This window comes from Dama dama, chromosome 19, assembly GCF_033118175.1.
Source record: "Dama dama isolate Ldn47 chromosome 19, ASM3311817v1, whole genome shotgun sequence".
Lineage (NCBI taxonomy): Eukaryota > Metazoa > Chordata > Mammalia > Artiodactyla > Cervidae > Dama > Dama dama.
In genome coordinates this window covers 88,521,642-88,545,766 of record NC_083699.1, presented here as the reverse complement: position 1 = coordinate 88,545,766, position 24,125 = coordinate 88,521,642, and the positions used below count along the sequence as shown (strand labels likewise).

Genomic DNA, 24,125 nt, shown 5'->3' with positions numbered 1-24,125 from the left:
TGTGTGTGTGTGTGTGTGTGTGTGTGTGTGTGTGTGTGTGTGTGTGTTGGGGGGTGGGGTGGGGTGTATCTTCCAGGCACCTCTTGGCCTGAACATCCCCCAGCATGCCATCTAGAGCCCCACTGTTCTCTTCTTTATACTAATGGCACAAGAATGAGTCAGCTAAATATTCTTTGTGTAGCTTTAATAAACTCTAAGTTTCTCAGGAATATAACCATCCAATGAATTAAGACCAGAGTATACTGTCTTGTTCAGAACTTCACCAGAAGAATACCACCATTTCTTAACAGTGCATTCCCCCAACACTGATCATGGTGTCTGTGCTGATACAGATATCATGACTTGCTGATACAACACACCTGGATCCATCTGCATTTGTAGCTGTGGAATTCACAGCAAGCATCTAATTCACTATCTCTTCTAGTATAAGCTGGGTGCAAGCATCATATGTTATTTTATAATACATTATTTTCCTTTTGGTTTCTTTATATTTCAGTTAAGGCATTACACTGATTTGTTAAATTAAGTATACAAGCAAGCAATGATATCGACAGATTTCATTTCAGGATAATAATGGGAGAACTACAAAATATGTGTTGTAAAAAGGAGCCATTGGTTCTGAAGCAATGCAAACCAGTGGTCTAGATTCATGTTCCTTTCTGCTTATTTCCTTGTTACGCACCCTGACCCTTTAGTCAAACTCAACTGGGTCCAAGCTCCAGTCTTACCAGCTGAAGGGTAATGTTGTTTTCCCTTGAGCCAGAGTCATGGGAAGGGGGCAGCTCTGGCCTGTCCAGGTCCCTGCCCCAGCAGCATAATTGACAAAAAAAAACTTGGGGCTTGCCAAGTGGAACAGTTGGTAAGGAATCCTCCTGCCAATGCAGGAGACACAGTTTGGATTCTTGGGTCAGGAAGACCCCTAGAGAAGGAAATGGCAACATACTCCAGTATTCTTGCCTAGGGAATCTTACAGTCAAAGGAGCCTAGCAGGCTACAGTCCATGGGTAGGGGCGGGGAAGTGGGGGTCGCAGAGTCAGACCTGACTGAGAGAGCACACGACGAGAAAGGGGGTTTCAGGGTCAGAGGCAGGGTTATTAGCCTCCTGCCCCCCCCCCCACCCCCAGCACAGTCCACATCATCAGAGAGCACCTCAGGAGCTTCCCCTCCCAACACCAGCCTCAGAAGCACTGAATTTGGGTGTTTCCCTGTGCAGAGTATCAAAGCCTTAACACTCAGAGCTGAATGAGCATATCCTTAGATCCAGAAGTAAATGTTTTGACTCTGACAGATGCCCACTTGCTCATTTTTGGTGAACTATGTGCACAGCCCGGGAATCTCAGCCCAGCCAGAAGTCAGCATCTCTCCTGCTCACCCACTTCCCTGTTCGGGGCAGAACTCCATGGGCCTTTTCACATGGAGCTATCTCACTCTCATTGATGACAAAGCTTTTCCAACTAAAAACTCATCCTTGCCTCTCAATACATATGCATCTGATATCAACTGTAAATCACTTTCAATGATCTGTTTTGGAAAAGGAGGCATGCTTTATACATGCCTTCTACAATCTAGGGCTTAAGAGAATACTGACAGGAGTAAGGAGGATCCACTGAGAGACACACAAGAGTGTACTGGGCAGAGCATCAGACAAGCAGTAGCTGATGGTTGGGCATCCCCAGTGGCTCAGTGATAAGAATCTGTCAGGAGACTCGGGTTTGATCCCTGGGTGGAGAAGATCCCCTGGAGGAGGGTATGGCATCCCACTCCAGTATTCTTGCCTGGAGAATGCCATGGACAGAGGAGCCCGGCGGGCTGCCATCCATAGGGTCCCAAAGAGTCAGAACACAACTGAAGTAACTTAGCATGCATACACACAGTTGATGGTTACAACTTAATTCTCAGTAATGCAAGGACAGATGATGTTCTCCCAGATAGGTTGTATTTAGTGCTACAGATTAAAGAGTGAGTCTCATAACTAAGCCTTTTCATTGACGGGAAAGTTAATTTAATTATCCCATAAGGATATATACTCTGGAAATGGCCCCCCAGAATCATCAGCCTCAGAGGTTCAAGGCCCTGAGCCATCTAGCTTCCCAATCCCAAACCTGTCTCATCCCCAAAATGTCATCTGCCCCAGCCTGGCTCCAGGTCCCCATTCCTGAATGCACCAGTTCACGCCAATGATAGCAGTACCTAGACTGTGCTGACTTCCTAACCAAATCCTTATACTCCATCAGCCCTACTCAGGTAGGCTTGCACTAGGAAGATGGGCACTGGGGGCCCAGGGATGAAGAAGAAAGATGAGTCAAGGGAAACTCCACCCCAGCCCTATCCCCACAAAGCAACAAGCTGGGTTCTAGGGAACTCCAGCCATCACCCACCCACCTACCTGTGCTAGACCCTAAACCTCTGCGGACACAGGATGAGGATGCCACAGACCCTGACTTCAAGGATCAGACAGTTTAGGAGTAAGCAGGTGGGCAAGCTGCTAAGTAACACAATGAAAGTACATATGGGAGTTATGCAATGCAGGTAGGGGTGGGGAGTGGTAAGAATACCCTCCGGGAGAGCCCAGGGATGCATCCTAGAGGAGGCACCAGGCTGCCAGGCAAGGCAGAAGCAGATAGAGCAGGGTGTGTGCACTGGCACAGAAGCACAAGATGGCCCAGGAGGCAGGGAACTGAGTTCCTTCCTCGGGTCAGGCTGAAGCATGAGGAGAAAATGTGAGAGAAGATTCACTCATCTGCTCACTTAGGCACTGTGCCAGGAGCTGGGCCCTGTGCACATAAGCACACCTTCTAGCCCAGGAACAGGTGGGCACCCACTAAAGAAAGGCCTTCTGCGATAAGCCAAGGAAAGTAGGGCTTCCCAGGTGGCACTAGTGGTAAAGAATCTGTCTGCCAATGCAGGAGACACAAGAGATACAAACTCAGTCCCTGGGTAGGCAAGATCCCCTGAAGGAAAAAATGGCTACCCGCTCCAGCATTCTTGCCTGGAGGAGCCTGGCGGGCTACAGTCCATGGGGTCACACAGAGTCAGATATGACTGAACATCTGAGTGCACACAAGGAGTAGACATTATCCTGAAAGTGATGAAGTGACACAGAGGAATGCTGACTGGGGGTGATGGACTGGGTGTGACAAGGGCTGAATTGGATTAAAGAGGAATCAGTCCACAAGCTGGAGGGATAGAGAAGTACAGTCAGGCCAGGAGAATCCAAATTACCAAGTGCTCTCTGAGCTGTGACACTCTGCCTCCCCACCACGCCCCAGGCTCGCCCTCCATCCTGAGATGGCTGTAGTAGAAAGAGTCGGGGTACAGATGGTGCCTGTCACAAGAAGCAAGGACCAGAGGAAAAAACAGTCCAGGACACTGAAGAACACACGGAGAACAACAGACAGAAGGAGCAGGGTGCTACAGACTGCTGAGTCAGGCATGCTGGCTGCTGCTCAGGAGATACCCTGTCCTGCCTTTAAGCAGATGCAATCAAGCCAGAGAACTAGGTTGAGTCCTTGCGGCTAATGCAGAGGAGACACTGGGCTGGATGGCCATATTCAGGCGGTGCTTCTGTGGTTGAATCTGAGCACCCCTATCTGCACACCTGAGGCTCTTGCATTTCAATGGACATTGACTCCCTCCCTTGCCTCTTGGGGTACCTACTTAAGTATTCAGGTGGTTGGCTGGGGATTGGCAGGGCTTGAGTTTCCCAGAAATCAAGGTTGCCTTAGCTCTAGGAAGAAAGGATGTTCAAGTGCACGTCTTCACCCACAGCCATGGAAACCACACACACTAAGCACCATGGTGTCTCCATGCCAGGACCTAAGAGTGAAAAGCCATCAAGACCCAGTAGAGCTGGCAGTCAGTATGGGCAGGAGCCCAGCTTTTTAAGGATACATAGCCGCCACTGCCAGCTTTTGGATGACATCAGTTCAGTTCAGTTCAGTCACTCAGTCGTGTCCGACTCTTTGTGACCCCATGAACCACAGCACACCAGGCCTCCCTGCCCATCACCAGCTCCCGGAGTTTACTCAAACTCATGTCCATCGAGTCAGTGATGCCATCCAGCCATCTCAACCTCTGTTGTCCCTTTCTCCTCCTGCCCCAATCCCTCCCAGCATCAGGGTTTTTTCCAATGAGTCAACTCTTCGCATGAGGTGGCCAAAGTATTGGATTTCAGCTTCAGCATCAGTCCTTCCAATGAGCACCCAGGACTGATCTCCTTTAGGATGGACTGGTAAGGTGGGTCAAATAGACTCACTCCTGGAGGGTTTCCACAATTTGAGCACAGGAGCTAAATCACTCTAATACTGTTTGAGCGCCATGACAGAGACCCATCTGTCTCACACGTCCCCCACAGCCTCCAGACAGCCTGTCATGCTACCCCAAATGCCACCAGTGTGCAAAGGCTTAACCCTAGGGGTGGAGCTGTGTTTCCTCTTTCTAAATGCACACCTCACCAAGCGAGATCATGCATCATGTCCCATTACCTTAGCTTACAGGAAAGTCAGAGTGTTTCCTCTCCAATAAGATGATGTAAGTAGAGCATTAAGGCGTCAGGTCTAGGATACTTGAGACATGGGCAATGGCAGCTCCAAATTCCCCTATCAGGGTCCATTTGGTTGGGAGTATGAACAGGTGACTTGTTTGAAGCTGTGACTGCATAGTGAACCCTCTGTCTTTAGTAAGATTAGATGGTTCTGATCCACAGAAGTAGCCAAGTCTTCTAAAGATACTTCTATTAACATTTCCCATTGGACTGAGAAAACAGATTGTAAGATTAGGAGGAAGATGATTCTCATTTAATATTGGTGCTATTTTAAGGAGTGGCTTCCAGGGAGCAGCCAAACCTTACCTCCAAAAGCAGTCCCTTGGTCCTCCAAGGTTTTGAAGACAGAGATCCCAGTGGAAACCGGGGAGCAGGAAGAGATAGCTCAGGATGGAAAATGGTGGATGAGAAGAGTGCTGAAGGTGACCCAACAATTTCATCAGCCCTCCCCTTCTCCCTCATGGGCTCTGAGACAAGAGGTGGGATGCATCTGAAAGCAAAACTCCAGGAAAACATCTTCAAGCAAAGATTCTTAACTAATGTCTGACTTGAGTTCCTCCACAAAACAGGGCTGGAATTTAAGTACTGGCAGATGGGTAGAGAGGAGGCAGGGGGCTCTTCAAGAAGAAAATATTTTATTCATGATCTCTAGTCAAAAGAGGAATAAGCCACTAAAAAGACTTAAATATCATTTAAAAATTAATACACAAGAAACAACCATCTTGATAATTCTGATGATGGTGCAGTAAAGCCAAAATCATTGGTTTGCTTTTGGGGAAAAAAAAAATAGCCAATAAAAAGAAAGTGAAATCTAGGTCTTGAATGTAAAATTCTTTCTAGCTCTATAAATCTCTGATTAGCCTCCTTCCCTGTTCCAAGTGACAACACACGCTCCCACAAACAAACAAAAATACACAAGAAAGGAAGAAATGAAGATGACGGAAGGAAGAAAGGAAAGTAGGAAGGAATGAAAGAAGGAAACTTAATACAATAAAATGCAAACTCAGTATCTTCTCTCACTGCCTAGCATTTCTGTGAGTTTCCTGAGTGATGGCTTGTCTTTTAGCTCTTGGCTGAGAGTCCTGATTGTTAATCCCTCCATACAGGGTATGGAGGAGAGAATTTTGAGCATTTTGCAGCAGATAAGTGTGCCAAGAAGTGCTGGCAGAGCACTATGAACTGAGATTCTAGGACTGGGTGGGTGCTGTCCTTGCATGAGGACCAGAGTATGTGAACTCCAGAAATAGGGAGAAACAGTCGCACACTCCAACACTGTTCTCCCACATTCTATGTGACGTCTAACCATTAGTGATACATTCCTTGGGATTAACATTATCCTTGGTAGGTCTGGAACCACTAGCTCCAGGTCAGGCTGTTGTTATCTGAAACACACTGCCTTTCAAAGGGTTGTGGAACAGAGTGAAAATCTGTCCCTAGGAGAGCACTTGCGGGTTGGAGAACTCAGAAGCAGAAAGAGTTGGAAAAACAAACATTCAGAACCACAAACCACCAAACACATCCAAACACACAGTCAATCAAGTTAAGGAAATGCATACAGGGTCTCCTTCCCGGTTCCTTTTCTTCTTCTTTTTTTGACATGGACCATTTTTAAAGTCTTTATTGAATTTGTTACAATTGCTTCTGTTTCATGTTTCCATTTTTTTGGCTGCAAGGCATGTAGGATCTTAGCTCCCCAGCCAGGGATCAAACTGAACCCCTGCATTGGAAGGTGAAGTCTTCACCACTAGACCACCAGGGAAGTCCCTCCCCTGATTCTTCATAAGTGTTTATGCTACAAGCCCTGCTCCCTCTCCCCTTTGTGCAATCTCCATGGTCCCATGAGAGAGGGACAGAGCAGGTGACAAGCTGCTACAGAGACCCCGGTCCTCACTCAGCAAACCTTCCTTGAAAAGCAGGCTTTTAATTGGATGGTAGGGACTCCTCTTCTCTCACACTCTCACTCTCCACCCCAGCAGGTAAAAGGACAGCGATCTTGGCCCCCAACCTGACAGGTCTGAGTAGAGATCCCAGATGAAAGAGTCTGGGTCCATTCCCATCCACCTGACCCTCCTTCTTTCTTCTCCTGATAGCCTCCCAAGGTTTTATTCACCAGCCTGTCCTCAGCAATCAGACGATCAAAGACAGAATGAAAAGGAGGAGCTACAGGGGCCCAGGGCAAGATGACCCTCGATGCCCCAATGGGGCACTAACTTCGCATTACCCACACCCACTTGAGGCTGCCCTGTCCATACCCAAAGCCAGGGGTGCTGGGGTGCCTTCTGTGAAACAGGCAGAAGCTTCCTCAGAGCATCTAGCCTGAGCATCAGGCAGAAGCATCTCTGGCTTCAGGTGTGGACTGACATGTTAAGTGTTTCCTGACAGCCCGAGAGAGCCTAAATACCTAGCCGTGTTCGCAAGCTACAGAAGTCTAGTGCAAACTCTACTGATGCAGGGGAAATCGCCAATAATGCACTTTACGGCCAGAACTTCAATATTTTTGAAGGGTTTCATTTCTCCTTTCCAACTTTGATATACATACTTACTTAACAAGGGTCTGGGGAGGGTTAATTGAATTAATATATGTAAAGTGCTCAGGGTTTGAAGAGAATATGCAATATAAATGGAAGTGTCACTAAAAAGGTTAATCTAATTTACATCTAACACTTTCAGTTCATGGTGTTAATGAACTATATCCTTTTAGAGAGTGATTAATTTATAGAAATGTGATTATTTTTCCTAATGCTCTATATGGGTCAGCTTCTTCTCTTACTGTATCTAACTTTACAGGAGAATTCAGCATTTTATAAATTAAAATAATAAATCATATACCCCGTAATGGTTATATTTCATTAATTACAAGGAGACATGCATTAGATTAACATTTATCTGTTTTAATTAATTTGCTGCAATGCAGTTATCCATGCAAATGGGAAAACGACACATCAACCTGACATCATATTAACAGTTTTGACTGGTTCTACCCTGAAAATTTATGGGCCTGCAACTGCTGCATAACCACAGTGACCACCCGCTGTGCACCATATGCAGACTAAACATGAAAAAACAAGGAAGAGCCTTAATGCTAAATTCAGATTTCTGAAAATATCATTAATTGAATTGATAAGACAGTATAAAGGCAGAAACATGTAGGGCTTTGTTTGAGGGGAGTTTGAGCCCTGAAGTCTCTCAGACAGTTTCTTAAATCTGATCACTTTATTTGCTTAGACCCTTTATCCTTCCAAAGGGCATTCAGAGCCCTTAGCAAGTGGATACTCAGAACTTTCTTGAGTAGAGGAAGGAGATGCCATCGTGTCCTTTTGGCACAGAAAGAAACAGATATCAGAGGGCTGAGTGATGTGTCCTGAGCCTCACACTGATCAGTGAATCCAAGTCAGGAGACTGGGAGAAAATGCCTTTCCTACCTTCTCCACAACGATTTCCTTGTCACACTTACTTGGAAGACTGCAGATTTGTTTAACTCTATAATACAACAGACAGCATGGAAATGCAAAGGGGCAGAAGTCACCAAAAACGATGTGTTGTGGGCCTTTTTTTTTTTAACAGCAAAACTTAAGTTAAATCTCAGCCAATTAAGCATTTTTAGAAGCAATGAGAGTAGCATTCACAGGCTTTCTCAGTGAGAATTCCAATAGCATCTGCCACACCTGATTCCCTCAAACATCGTGGTGTGGTTAGAGGTCTCCTGATTCATCTGTAGAACAGAGTGTTTTCAATACCATGTGTAAAACAGCTAGTGGGAAGCCACTCTCTATATAGTACAGGGAGCTCAGCTCAGTGCTCTATGATGACCTAGAGGGCTGGGATGAACATATTTTATGATGTTCATTTACCAATGTGTAAAATGGGTACTTGTGAAAAAGACAACTGATGTGTGTAAAATCCAGCCATGACAGCAGAAGGCAGGGTGGCTTTAGGAGCAGTCAGGATACCTGCTACTCCATCTTCACCATCTCTCCCACCCTCGCCACACTCACCTCCTCATTCTCCCGAGTCCAGGCTTCAAGTATATCTAATATACTTGAAAATGTCTGTGGTAGCTTTCTTTGACCCTGGCTGTTTAAAAAATAAATAAACAAAGGAGTCAGCGGAGGGCCATGATTAACTGAAATGAACGACTGCTGGGAGGCCTTCCTGGCCCAAGAGACCCGGCCAATGGACCACGCAATGCAGACAGCTGCCTTCTCTGCTTGAGGCCAAGTGTGATGGGGGTGGTGGGGAAGATGGAGGAACGCCTCCAGCTGCCCGGGTGAGAAGAGACAGGCTATGCTCACTCTTGATGGGGAAGTCAATCGGAGAGTAAGACTTCCAGAAAAACCAATTCTTTCAGCAATTTTGTAGTGAAACCCAAATGCTCTCCGACTGTGAGGAGATGCCTTCCAGAGCAGCAGAGCCTCTCTGGCTCCACTCAGAGCTTTCCTCAGACTGAAGACACACCACGCTGCTAGGTACGCTCATGTGACATGGGAAGTCCACACCTGCCACACTGTTCTGGGTTCACATCTCAGTCCCATGACCACTAAGTTGTGGGACCTTGGGCAAGCTACTTCCCTTCTCTGAGTCTCAGTTTTCTCCTCTGTAAATACAGGATAGTAATTCGAACTACATCATTGGTAGATCAATCCAATTGGGGTTAAGATCAAACCAACTGTCACATGCAAAGTGCTTAAAATAGTGCCTGGCACAGGGTATGCATTCAATAAACACTCATTCCTTTATTAGCTCTGTAATCTCTGTACAGAAATATATTTTTCCATGGCTGGGTTCCCTCTTCACTCCTGCCTGTATACCAACATGAGCATTCTTACTTTGTAGCTACATGTCCTACCCCCCAATCCCATCTTCTTACTAAATGCCTACTCACCCATTAAGACTTCTTTCATGTACTCCATAAATCTTTCCTAGTTTCTCCTATCCTTGCCAATTTCTGTCTTTCCTGAAAGACTTTTTCAAGGTCTTTCATATGCAGTCTGACCTCTCCCCAGAAGCTATAGAGTTCTTCAATAGTTTGTGTCATATGTGATGTTTGCCCTAGACAGGGTGTGAGTTCTCTGACATCTGAAACTTGCTTTATCTTTCTGTTCCCCTCACAGAATAACAGGAGACTAAGAAATAGCTAGCTATTGGCTGATATGGCTAAAAATGGGGCCCAATGCATATTTGGGTTGGCCCCACTCTCCCAGGCATTCTCCTCTGATCACTGCCCTCTTTTGCCTTCTGCCTATTGCTTCTTGACAGAATGGTATGGATGAATGTCGGTGTTCTCCCAAAATTCACCTGTTGAAATCCTACCCCTCAATGCGATGGTATTAGAAGAGAGGGTCTTTGGGAGACCCTCTCCTTAAAACCCAAATCCTAGCATACTAGGATTAAAAGAGGTCTTGAGGGTGGAGCCCTCATGAATGGGATTAGTGCCCTTATAAGAGTCATGAGAAAACCTGCTTCCTCTCTCTGCATTCCACACATCAGACACAATGAGAAGTTGGCAGTTCGCAACCCAGAAGAGAACTCTCACCAGAACCCAATCATGCCAGTAGACTGAACTTGGACTTACTTCCTTCAGAACCATAGAAATCAATTTCTGTTGTTTATAAGCCACCCAATCAATCGCATTTTTTTTTACAGGAGCTCCAGCTGACTAAGATAGCAAACTTCTGTCCTGTTCAGTCCCTATGTCTTCAGTCCAGCATGCTTCCCCCAGCTCAGTCTTCTCATGATCCATCCACAAACCCACCATTCCAATTTCCACAGGTTCCAATTAGTGGTGGGCTAAATAATAAATTATAAAATGATAATCTGTCTCAAACTGCCATTTGGTTATCACAGCTTCAGTTACCCCTTTCCACATAAACATGCACCATCACAGAAATGGTCAATATCTTAAACAAACAAAACAGGATGCTTCTGTTTCCTGGGACAGCAAGGCTAGGCAGAAAATATTCACTGGTCAGGGGACTTCTCTTAACAACCCAAACCACACCAGAGACCAGAATCCCATACCTTCAGCACCAGCACTGAGAAACGTTTGTTTATTTAGATAACATACATTGCTGAGTCCTTCCTCAGAGCTCACCCTGCATTAAGTGCCAGGGCTTTAGAGATTAATGAGATGAGATATGGGTCCCAGCCTCAAAGGCATTCATAGAGTAGTATTTTCACAAGTCAAATGTCGCTGTGTATGTGTATTTATATATCACTATGTCCACATATACAGAGAGAACAGAGTTTGAATGGAGAGAAGGTATGAACAAAACTACTGAACTGCCAAGAGGTCAGTCAGAAATGGAGAATCTCAGATGTTAAAACCCAGTGTTTAAATGATCAGAAATTATAGTCACCATATATTTAATGCTGTTTACATGTCATGAACTGCACTAAGTGATTTCTAAACACTATCCTGCCAACTACCTGGCAAGGCAGATCTTTGTATCCCCATTTTATAAAGAAACTGAGGTTCAAGGGATTAACTGATTTGCCCAAGATTATCTAACTGGGAAGGGGTAGGGCCAGGATTAGAACCCAGGTTTCTCTGGTTACTAAGCCCAAATTTTCCTTCCTACAGGACAGGAGAAAAATGAAAATATCCAAAATGTCTGTGAAACAATACCACTGCAACCCCAAACAGGTGGATTGACTAAGCCAATCACTGCTGATTGCTCTGGAGAAGGCAATGGCACCCCACTCCAGTACTCTTCCCTGGAAAATCCCATGGACGGAGGAGCCGTCCATGCTGTCCATGGGGTCGCGAAGAGTCAGACACAACTGAGCGACTTCACTTTCACTTTTCACTCTCATGCACTGGAGAAGGAAATGGCAACCCACTCCAGTGTTCTTGCCTAGAGAATCCCAGGGATGGGGGAGCCTGGTGGGCTGCCGTCTCTGGGGTCGCACAGAGCCGGACATGACTGAAGCAAGTTAGCAGCAGCAGCAGCTGATTGTTCAGCTGATATTCCAGAGGCCAGGCAGAAGGATAATCTTGGAGATGCAGGAAGAATCAGGATGAGATTCCAGCTCACAGGGCTTACAGGGTGGTGATGGGCCAGACAAGGAGCACAGATACTCCAGAGGGAGAGCCGCAGCCTGGGGGACGAGATTGGGGGACCAGTCAGGGGAGGCTCCCAGGGGAGACCATGTCCAGCCCTGGCCATGTCTTGAGTCACAGAAGGAATCAGGATGAGGAAGGTGACCTTACAGGCCAAAGACATAGCCCAAAGGGTCCAGGGCAGGAATGAGCACATCCTGGCCCAAAAACCACAGGTACTCTGGGATGAGTGCAGGTCAGCATGTGCCCTCGGATGCACTGCTGGGGACGTTTTGTCACTGTGCTTCAGTTGTTGGGGAAACTACTGTCACATCGCTAGAAGTCACATGCTACTTTCCCAGAGATGATATAGGACAATTCACCATAAAAATCTCATACCACTTCCCCCCCCGTAGGAGGTCCTGCATTTGCACTTTGGAGTAGACAGGGATGGTTTCTGAATCTGTGAGAGGGACGATGAGGCTGCTGCTCGAAGCAGGTTTCCAGGGATAAGAACAAGGCCCACTTCCTTCACCTCTTGACAGGCCCCTTGAGACAACAGCCCTGGACTCTCCTTCTATAGGCAGGACCACAGGGCTCCTGGGGATCTCAGAGATATAGTCAGCTTCTCCATGGCTGCTAGATCTGCCTTTAAACCCAACGGGGAGAACAAGTGATGAACGGTCAGGGGGCACTGGGCATGGCGAGCCTTCTCATTCTCACCCCAGTGTCACAACCTTCACTGGTGGCCCTGGCAAGTCATTTGCACTCTTTCAGACTTAGTTTCTTCTCTGGAAAGTGGGCTACCAACATCAGCCCTGCATGACTTGTAAATATGAAAGACAGTCCAGGTAAAGAGATTAGCAGAGTGCCTGTTACACTAAGGAGAGGTTCCACAAACTGCAATTACTGCAATTATACCACTCCTGCTACAATTTTGCTCTGTCCTCTCCCCTCCTTATTATCAAATGCTGGACTTGCAAACCCCTTCCTACCCCCATCTCCCTTGTCTACGTCCCCATCGTACGGTACTGCACTTGGTACAAACTCAGCCTGCTGTGTCATTCTCTTAAGGTTTTCACATAAAAATCTTGTCTCTTCAACCAGATCGAAGCTCTCAAAGCAAGGCAGTCATGAGATGGGAATGGGGGTGGTCTTCTTATATTTTCTAAGAACCCTCCAAAGCACTGAACCAGGCTCTGGAAACGTAGACTGACACAACATCAGTTATTCCTGATGGTTTATACTCAAGTATGGGTTTCCCTCGAAGCTCAGCTTGTAAAGAATTGGCCTGTAATGCAGGAGACCCTGGTTCAATTCCTGACTTGGGAAGATCACCTGGACAAGGGATAGGCTACCCTCTCCAGAATTCTTGGGCTTCCCTGGTGGCTCAGATGGTAAAAAATCCACCTGAAATGCAGGAGACCCCTGGGTTAGGAAGATCCCCTGGAGGAGGGCATGGCAACACACTCCAGTATTCTTGGAGAATGAAAAATAGCCTTCTATTTTTTTGAGAATCCCCATGGACAGAGGAGCCTGGTGGGCTGCAGTCCACGGGGTCGCAAAGAGTCAGACACAGCTGAGCAACTATGCAAAGCACATACTCAAAGTATTGTTCTGAACAACCAATGCCTGGATGTTGAGAACTGAAAAGGGTTTGTGTACCAGGTCCATGAGACCTGAGACCACTGATATATCACCAAATTTGACACAAATCTTAAGATGTTTATTGTATTGTCTTTTTTCCCTGGATAAGACATGCCTTTCTCTGCCCCAGAGGCTCCTAGGGCCACAATACCCTCTCAGCTTTGCATAGGATCTGGTTCTTCCAAGGCGTCCGGGAAGTGTTTGCCTATTTTGAATAGCTAAGATACAGAAGAGTAAAAGGAAGGGGTTATAATAGCTCCCTGGACACTGTATTATTTCTGAAGTCGGGAATATGTTTGCACTGAAATTGCAGAGATCCTGCAAAAACGGTTCTCAGGGCTTAGCTGCTTGATTTCCTACAGGCAAGAAGCAAGAAACACAAAGGCAGAACCAGCTGTGCGCCTCAAACACATCATCATACAGGAGCCCAAGCCAGCAAGATGTGCTTCCAGACAGTTGTCCAGAGGGTGTATTCAAGTCTGCCAGGAAGCCTGACACCCCACTCCCAATCTTCCTCTACACATGAATTCAGAACTGTACGGGAAAAGAAGGGTATTTTTCATTCAGTCTTCTTTGCATGCCTTCCTGCCTTTTCTCTTCTTTAGTAATATGGGAATAACAACAACATGAATGTTAGAAATTGCAAAGTCAGTGGCAGGATGCATCATATACAAAGCATAACCTTCAGTGTCTCAAACATTCTTCAGAGATGATTTGAAATTTGGAAACGTAAAATGCATGTGCATTGTGAGAAGGAAAGTCAGTCCTGTATTTCCCAGCCGAAGTGTCATAGTAAATGTCTCTGTTTTGATCAAGTATTACACATTTGTCTTTAAAAAAAAAAAAAAATGCAGCTAACAACGCCCTTTGCAGCCCCCCAGTGGTAGGAAAAAGAAGGAAGACGGGTGATTCAGAGAGCAACTCAGCAGACCAATCAACTTTTTACTCCAGAAAGACAAATGGCTTGTTGTCAGCACGAAATGAGTATGTTCTGTGTGGGGAAGATGAACAGTGTTGGTTAAAATGCACATAATTATTCATATGAGCGTGAATCATTGAGAGCCTGGATTTTTTTTTCTTTTCAATCTTTCTCTTTTATCTGTACCGTTTTCCATTCTAACCTGGGAACCCTGCGATGCATTAGCATACCAGGTCTTCTTCTCAAACAAGTTTTCCCTTCTTTCTTCACTTGCTGTGAGCCCTCCTGTTTGCAGACATCTGCTCATACATACACCATTTGCTCTGCTACAAAGTGACGAAAAAAATTAAATAGATATCACCGGCCTGTTTAACAACGTTTTTATATTGGGGAAGGAGAGCAAAAGTTTTGGAACTTCATTAATTCCGTTTTCACAAAAACAACAGTCTCTCCGGTGATAAGCGACTTCTTCACGCATTCCTTTACCTTTGCCACATGTTTGAGACATTTTCATCATCAGTTTTCAGCTGTTTTCCGCCAAAAGAAACTACTTCTCAAAGATGGCGGTGGGGGGATGGGATGAAAAGAAATAGGATGCCTGCTTATAAAATCATGTCACCAAAAACCATGTCACCACAAAACTAACAGAAACTCTACTATCCTTCTCAACAGTATCACTCGCAAGTTGCGGGAGAGGCATTTCCGAGGTTCTCAGGAGGCGAACTGTCTGCCTCGCACTCTCCCCACCCTCCAAGGGTAATTAAAACAGAAAACATTCCCTCTTGAGCCAAGTGGAAGCTACAGTGCAAAGCCAGCTTGCAAATCAGATTGCCTCTAATAGGGCGTCTCTATCTACTGGAGCAAACTCCTCCTTCCTCTGACGACGGTCAATGGCCACGGTCCTCCCCGAGCTGGTTAACGGGCAAATTTGACCACTACGATTAAACCAAGCGCACGCCCTCCTAGGTAAAGCGCAGAGAATCAACAAGTTAGCACAAAGCTGGGCGCCCCAGCCCAGAATTGCCTCTCCGGCGCCCACCGCCACCCACCCCTCGCTCTGCTCCTCCCTTGCCTCTCCCACCACCGTCCAGCAAGCACGTGACCTTCCGTTTGCAGTTCACCCTCGGGTCGCCCCCACCCCAGCGCTGCTCCACGCACACCAAGGCAGCAAATTCCGCGGTTCGCCAGCCTACAGCCTCTCGACCGCGCCAGGCGTTCGCCCGGATCTTGCTTCCTCCGAGGCGCGAGGAGCCTAGAGGTCAAAACTCCAAGCGAACCAGAGTAGCGGGGAGGGAGGTCACCAGGTTCTGCGCTCCGGTGCCGAAGCACAGTCGCAGAGGCTGTGGGAAACATCACATCCCGCACTTCTCCTGGACTCGGCGGCCCGCCCCGAGGGCGCGCGTTCCCAGGGGAGCCAGAGCCACCCTGGGGGAACCTGAGGCCAGCCAGGGGGAGCCTTCTCTGGAGCCCACAAGTTTCCACCCCATCCCCGAGCTGGGAGACGAGCCCTGCTCTCCTTAGAGGCGCCGCCGCTGGTTCCTCCCTCTGGGCTGGAGCAGACAACTGCCTCTCCGCGCCTCAACAGCGCCCTGCTCGAGCCGTCCCCCGGCCGGAGCCCGCGACTCAGCCACTACGCCCCGACCCCGGGGCAGACAGCCCCCAAACTTATCCCGACTCCCCAGACCTCGCCTTCCCCAGGGTCCCTAGGCCCCGCCCAGGGGCTGGGTCGGCGTCCGTAGGTGAAATCTGTCTAGTCCACGGCTCAGGGCGCTCACTTCGGGCAACCTGGGCGCACGAACGCCGGGAAGCTGCGGCAAGGAAGGGTGTGCAAATCCGGCGTGAGCTCGGGTCCCCGCTGCTTACCCTCTCAAGCCCGCCCTGCTTTCCTCCTCGAAGACGAAGAAAGTTCCCCAGCACCCACCTTTAGCCGCGAGGAGGCGGCGCCGCCCGCTGTCCCCGCCGCCGCTGCCGCTCCCCACGCCCAGCGCCAGCAGGAGCGGCACCCACAGCCTCCCGGTCAGCATCCTCGCCGCCGCCGCGTCTGCGCTGCCGCCGCCGCCGCCTATTGCCCGCACGGGCTCTCCCCTTCCGGTGCGCGCCGGGCCGCGGGCCGCCTCGCCCTGCCGCTGGGTGCGCTTCGGGAGCCGCCGCGCTCGGTCTCCGGTGTCCGTCGCCGCGCCGCTCGCTCGCTCGCTCGCTCGCCGGCAGCAGCCGCGCTCACTGGCACGGACCCTGAGCGGCTCCGTCGCTCACCCCGGGACGGCCCGTGACGTCACGGACGGGGGGAGGCGGCTCCTGCATATTCATGAGGCGCGGACACCGGCGGCGGCCGTGAGCTGGCGGCTCGGCGCCCCCGGCCCCTAACTTTCCCCGCCGTCCTCGAGCTCTCGGGGCGCTCCTGCTCCAGTTTTCCTGCTCCAGGCAGGACTCGGCTCCCAGAGGGCCGGGTGGGCGGCTGCGGGGAGCCCTCTGGCCCCGCACCCTTCTCGCTCCGGCTTGCAAATAACTGCCTCGAGGGATGACTGGCTTCCTCAGAAGTGGTCCCCGGGAGCCTGAGCGTCTCCCGCTGGGCCTCAGGGCGCCGGGTCCCGCCACGCCCTTGGAGCTGACATCCGCGCCGAGACACGCGGGGGCGTTGCTGCGAGTCCTGCCCTTGGCCCGGGCTCTGGACGTTCTATGCCGCCTGGTCTGGGGAGGGCGCCCGGCCCACGCTAGAGTTGGAGAGCGCGCGTGCTGCGAGCGCTGGTCGGAGTTGCCGAGCCGTGTGCATCACCGCGGACCGGAAGGGCAGTGGCCGGAGTCCGCACCATCTTGGAGAGGCAGGGACAGCCAAGGCTCCCGGAGGCTGATGGACCAGATCACAGAAGGCAGACTTGGGGCGCTGGGCCTGCCGAGGCTACAGTGGGACAGAAACTTCGCTGCAGTATGGTGCCCAGGCAAGAAGTTACCACCTTTCTGTTTCACTCCACGTATCTTAAGACCAGGCCACCTGACGTCATGCCTTGTAACACCTCGTGAGTAATTGTCAGTTCCCAGAGTGCAAGGGCCATGCACTCCTGACGATCCTCCCCACCCCCAAGCCACAGAGGTTTCAAAGAGGTACTCCATAAACACTAATTAATGGCTCACAATAAATCCTTGACCGTATTCACATACATGTATGCAGTGCCAATATCACACACAGGTCAGGGTTCAAATAAGGACGCAGGGAAATCCAGAGAGAACCAAAAGTTATTTATTCATTGATTCATCCCTTTTACTGAGCACCTAGACAGGTAATGTCACCCTGCCACTGGACACTAAATTAGACATTAGACCATCCAAAGACCCAGCAGAGTTGTCCATCCTCTCTTTAAGGTCTTTGTTCCTGTGTGAGAAGCCAAAGAAGGCTGTAAAAGGCAATTACAATGCATTGTGTTAGGCACATTCTTTATGTTGCTAGATATGAGCCTATACAAATCAATTAACAAAATGTATATGCCGCAACGGTGTCTAAACAGCATCCTATAATTAATAACTGTAGTTTGGGGTACTCAACAAAGCCATAAAATCCATTAACAGCCCTCGAGCTGCTCAGTCACTCTGCGCCCGGCTTGGCAGCTTACCCAGAGCTACTGCCATTGTGCAGGTGGACTCTTCTGCATTTCCAGGCACTGAGAGGTGCTTGGTGTACAGCCATGAATAACATCGGCTGCAGGAAGCCTCAGCCCAGGAGGGGCGCTTCACCTGCCCGTCTCCTTTAACCTGCACAACCCGCGTCTGTGCTGTTACTGTCCTTTCACACGGGAGTAAATGGAGCAAACTTCCTTGTTCAAGGTCAAAGGGCTAAAAAAGGCCTGAGGCCCACACCAGGCCCTTGCGCTTTTCAGACTTGGTGTCTGGATCCAGAAAGGATGGTGTGGAGAAGGAAATGTTGACCCAGGCAAAATCAGGGACGCCAGCAAATAGAGGAAGAATATAGATGTGTCTCATTTTCTTCCATTTATGCTACACCCAGGGCTACCCAGGTTGGCTCAGTGGTAAAGAATCCGCCTGCCAGTGCAGGAGACGCCAGTTCTATCCCTGGGTGGAGAAAATTCTCCTGGAGAAGGGAATGGCAAATGACTTCAGTATTCTTGCCTGGGAAATCTCATGTTCAGAGGATCCTGGCGGGCTACAGTCCATGGGGTTACAAAAGAGTTGGACACAACTTAGCAACTAAACAACAACTCCATGCTCCATCCAATTACATATCTGCCTCCCCTTCATTTTCTAATAAATAAACCTACTTTACTGACTTACCTGCTCTGTCTTTTGATGTCCTTCTATTGAGTTTTTTAAGACCAGTTGGCTAGTTCCCAAAATTTTACATGGACTTTCAAATCATACCAAATAATGAGAAAGAAGGGAACATACAGCTGATGGGGAAGCATCCGCAGCCCCATGCAGCAGATCACCAGAAAGAAGACAGCAGAGAAAGACACCATGAGGCAGGCCAGTTGCTAATAACATTGGTAACCTCTATTTCCTCCTCTATGATTAGGGGTGATGACTTATGCCTGTTGTAAAAATTCAAGTGCACTAATGGCCCCTGTTTGTTTATACCCCCCTGAATTCATTCCCTTTGGATATATTCTCCACATGATTAGCTTTGGCCAGTAGGACAGCCACCATGCATGTTTTCTTTTCCTCTTCCAGGTCAACCAAGAGGTGACCTGCTGGAGGCTGAGAGACCACGCAGAGTGGAGCTGAGCTATCCATCCAGCCAAGGTCATCCTAGACTAGTCAGCAACTGACCCACAAGCTGAACGCAGACACATGAGCAAGTCCAGCCAAGACCAGCCAATCCTGACCCACATCAGAGCTGCCCCACTGACTTATGAAAAGTAATCAATGGTTACATTCAGCCACTACATTTTGGGGTGGTTGATTAAGGAGCATCTCCCTTGTGGCTCAGCTGGTAAAGAATCTACCTGCAATGTGGGAGACCTGGATTCAATCCCTGGGTTGGGAAGATCCCTTGGAGAAAGGAAAGGCTACCCACTCCAGTTTTCTGGCCTGGAGAATTCCATGGACTGTATAGTCCGTGGGTCACAAAGAGTAGGACACAACTAAATGACTTTCACTTTCACTTTCACACCTACTTCATAAGTAGGTCATTACAAGAAGTAAATGAGAAAATATATGTACAACTCTTATGTGTTGGCACATAGTCAATGTTCAATAATTGTAAAAATGTCTCCATTTCATCCTTACTTCCCAAGTCTCTGAAATGCCAGTCATAAACCTGAGTTATATCTTTTGCAAGAAAGGCACTAACAACCTGGCATGGAGGGGATGAAGGTGAGTAAGTTCAACCTTGGCAATTCTCAGGCCACAAGAGCCTTGAGCCCACATCATCTGTATGGAGCACCGCTATGTCCTCTGCCTGTGCTGGGCCATTGCAGATACAAAAAGTAGGTAATATAACCAACAGTTAATATGTTCCGGTTCACTCCGTGCCAGGCTTTGCAATGGGGGTTTTGCATCCCATTCTTAATTTAATCCTTTCACCAACAGGTGTTATTTTCCTACTTTGTTCTGACCAGGTTACTGTCTCAGAAAGTTTGAGTAACTTATCTACATTAACTTAATTGTGCAGGATATGAATTAATGTCTGCCTAATAGAAATTCTTTCTCTCACACATTATGGTTTTGAGAGAAGCATGTAGGATAAGTAAGCAACAAAAAGTAATTTCACAGACTCACAAACATAGAGAACAGACTTGTGTTCCCAAGGGGGAGGGAAGACTTGGGAGTTTAGGGTTAGTAAATGCAAAATATTATATGTAGAATGGATAAACAACAAGGTCCTACTCTATAGCACAGAGAACTATATTCAATATCCTGTGATAAACCATAATGGAAAAGATTATGATAAACCATATATGAAGAAATATATATATATCTGAATCACTTTGCTGTATAGCAGAAATTAACACATTGTAAATCAACTATACATCAATAAAATAAATTTTCTTTTAAAAGTAGTTTCAAATCAGAAGAGGTAGCTTCGGGAATTCAGCTTTTAAAAAGCTGTTTATCCACCATCATTTCTGAATATTAAATAATTATTTAAATAACCAATTGAAACCAAAGTAGTGATACAAATCTCTGAATTTGTTGAGGCTGCCCCCTTTACTCTTGACTAGCTATTGCGGTGTGTTCTTTTACAGATCTTGCTCAAAAATGGTGAGCAGATGATGTAAGGCTTTGGTCACTTGAAGCTCCAAGCCCAGGGCCCCACCTGGCAAAGCAGTAATGAATCTCAGTCAATTTATTTGGGTCAATAGTTTTTAATAAATAAATAACTCTGCTGTTTCAGAAAATAGAATCTAACAGGAACAGGCCTGACATAAACACAGCCATTCCCTCTCATTTTCACCGGGGTCATTAATGCTTTGCCCAATTAAGTACCAAAACACAGCCCCTGAATAATTTAAACTGGATGATTGAGGAAAATAAATTATACCAGCTTATGGAAACTTATTTTTAAAAAGAAAATTAAACTGCGGCTTTCTACATGACCTAAATTGAATTTAACTAAAAATACTTAACTTTAAACGAAAGGTCAGAAACCTGATTCTTAAAGAACTGGAGTCATTTATTGCTCCCCTCCCCCATCTTGGCAGGCAAGGCTGAGTCTTCATGACCCACAAGCAACTGGACAGGTTACCGAATTTTCAACATCTCTCAGATGCTTTAGTGCTCCTGCAGACGCTGCCTCTGCCAAAGGAGCTTTTTAAAGTTTACGCATTTATCTTCAAGAGAAAGCGAGACAAGCTTGTTCACAACCAAATCCAGTTCATGTTCGACATTGTTTAGACATGAATGTTCTATGCTTGGCGAGGCAGAGTGCCTGACTGAAAACAAAGATGTCATTGATATACCAAGGAATTGTTCCAGCACACTCTCTTATACTTTCCTTGGACCTTTATATCCTGCGGTGTTAAAAAAAAGCCAGAAAATTCAGTGATTTCTCCCATTGACAGATGGATCTATCTTTTCTCTCCTTGAACCTGAACAGGCTTGCAACTGCTTCCTCAGATAGAATTTGGCAGAAGTGATGCTCTGTGACTTCCCAGACTAGATCATAAGGGCAGTGAAGCTTCTGCCTTGTTCACTGGGATGCTCACTTTTGGACCCTAGTGTCTCCATCGGCAAAATCCAATGACCTGAGGCTGCCAGCCATGTTGTGAAGGTACCAGGCCACGTGAGGAGGCCACGTGTAAGTGCACTGACAGCTCCAGCTGAGTCCAACATTTGCATCATCCCAGAACCTCCAGGTAATTCCACTTCCTAGGTGCTGAGTCACCTTCAGCTGTTTGTGTCTTTCCACCTGAAGCCTGGGGCATCATGAAACAGAGTCAAGTCATTCCCACTATACCCTGTCTGTATTCTTGACTCACAGAAACCAACAGTGTATGGAACAAAATTGTTGTGAAACAGCATGTAAAACATTACCCAGATTATACTGGTTTTGCCTCCTTAAATAGGCTGCTGATTAATCAAATCTTGAATTATTTTATAGAGACAGAACTGTGAAGGTGCAAGACAGAAACCCCTGTCTCCAGGATGAGTCCAGAACCAAGAATCTTCAGTCTGCAGGACTCAAAGAATAGAAATGTTGCCACCAAAGCTCTTTATGAAGCAGGCAGTCCTTCAATAAGGAAAATCCAGGTACCAACCAGCAAGTAGCTTGTAGGAACTAATTCAAGATGAGCCAAACAGCATCCAAGTTTGAAATTCCCCTAACTCCTTAAATTTCACCCTTGAACCCCACATCAGGACAGATATGAGAGCCTTGTCTTCTGTCTCCTTGCTGGTTGATCTCTCAATAAAAGTTCTTTTCTAAAAAACTGATGCCATATTCTATGCCTATCAGGCAGTGCATCTTTGCTTGGTAACAGTTTATGCCACTAAGTTTTGGGGTGGTTTGTAATGCATCAAGAGTAACTAAAACATACGTATTCTAACTTGGTCCCTACAACAAAGACTGGGAAAAGGAAAATGTGGTGAGGTAAGTCCTGTGAGTGGTGTGTAATTAGTCCTATTCTGTAGCTCAAATGTTGAGATTTGTAGGGGCCAAGAAAAGGAAACAATGGGGCTTAATGGAAAAAGAATGATTTCTACAATTGCACAAGCCTGGATTCCAAACCCAGTTCTACTATTATCTACCTAAATATGACTCAAGAGAACTGCTTATTCTGTTTGAGCCTAGTTTCCTCATCTACAGATGGAGGTGCAATATGTAACTTAATGTAACAAGACTATTTTTAGGGTTAAATGAATTGTAAAGAGGTGAATCCTTTCCCTGCCAAATGGCAGAGATGCAGTAAATGAAACCATCCCTAGTGAGAGTGGGTACTCACCCAGAACCACTTCTGCTTTTGGTGGGCTTTTTTCTGATGCTTCAGTATTTGGTGTTATCTATGCAAGAAAAATGTGAACATATGTGAATGCCCATGAACATCAGTGCCAGACCCACCAGACCCACTGTCACAGGAAGCACCAGTTCACATGCCCTGCCAGACCAGTTCAGGTGTGCTATATCTAAATCTACCTGCTCTGTCAGCCTCATGCTAGAAAACTCAAAACATTCTTACTGGTGGGGATGTTGGTAAAGAGTAAGAGAGTATGCTGATGAGTGTGTGGTGAAAGTATTGTTTTCATTTTATACAGAAGGTAATGGAAGCCCAGAGAGGTTATGCTGTTGGCTTAAAGTCATACAGCCTGGGGTAGATTCTAGTTTTCTTGATTCCTGATCCAGAGCTTCATCTAGACCATGTCCAGTTACATGGGAGTTAATAAGTATACAAACATCAGTGCTTAAAATGCCTGGAGCCAACCAGACCAGGAGCCAGGAAGTGCCTTCCATACCAACAGCCCAGTGGAGAGGTCCTAGTAAGAGAGAAGTGAAAGGGTAAGCACTTCTTTATTTTCCTGGTTCAGAGAAAGAGGCTACCCATGCCTGCTCTTTCTCATTCACAGCCATCCAAGCTTGCTAGACTGCTCCAAGGAAATCATTTCACCCAAGTAATTTTAAAGTTTTATGTCTTTCATATTTCTCAATATTTAAGAAATTCTTTTCCAGGTTGGCATGGTAATGTGTAGTGAATCATGTGTCCAAAGGGGACAGGATATATTATAGCACCTTCACATGATGCTCTACAGCATCTGGGAATGTCAAAAAGCAGTGTCATGTGGTGGCACATGATAAATGGTATATATTTGCCAGCAGAGGAATTGAAGGACATTAAAAACCCGATGCTTTTCCTAAATGGCAAAGCGTGGTTCCCTTCTTGCTTTCATCCATGAGCAACTGAATGTTGGAAGCTGACTTTATTGTAAAAAATATCAAGCTGTTTATGGGATTTAGAGTTTGGAGATGAATACTCTTAAATCAGACTACTAAAATCCAAAGTAAATTCATTTTGCTAAAATTGGTCTAAAGGTTGATTTAATACTGCAGCTACCTAGAGCAGGGGAGGGAGAGAGGGAGGAAGAGAGGGCAGGAAAACGAGAAAGAGCTTTACAAAGAGCAAATGTGCAAACAATGATTAAGGATTTTGAAGATTTATGTAACATGATTCATATACACGAATATGAAATTGTACTTTACAAACAGAGATTAGGGCTTCCTTTAAACTCTTTATAGAAACTGATCAGATGCCTGTATCTTCAAAGTGCTTAAAACATGCCTGTAATTAATAAATTCTTTAAATAGCTGAGCTGTTGTCGAAGAATAAATATGAAACAAAGATGCTTTCAGGCACCCAATGCTAGGTCATCAGCTGCCTCTCACAGAAGGAAACTCTAAGACAGAAGAAGGATGAGTGTACAATAAAAAAAATGTGGATATATCTAAATAAGATCTAAGCGATGAAACAAAAAAAGTTAAAATAATGAGTAATTTGCGTGATCTAAAAACAAAATAGCAGCAAAATACTAGGCAAAAA

The 24,125-nt window shown here is 46.7% G+C and overlaps 1 protein-coding gene across 1 annotated transcript in view; it reads right to left on the bottom strand.

The window, feature by feature from the left end:
• Positions 1-18,888, bottom strand: part of CLSTN2 (calsyntenin 2) — a 728,679-nt gene extending 709,791 nt beyond the window's left edge. The window contains exons 1-3 of the mRNA XM_061168062.1: positions 18,733-18,888; positions 16,380-16,890; positions 16,070-16,345 (exon numbers count right to left, since the gene is read on the bottom strand). Coding sequence (XP_061024045.1) covers positions 16,070-16,345; positions 16,380-16,890; positions 18,733-18,888 — 943 coding nt within the window. The remainder of the gene's footprint in view (positions 1-16,069; positions 16,346-16,379; positions 16,891-18,732) is intronic.
• Positions 18,889-24,125: the final 5,237 nt, after the last annotated feature.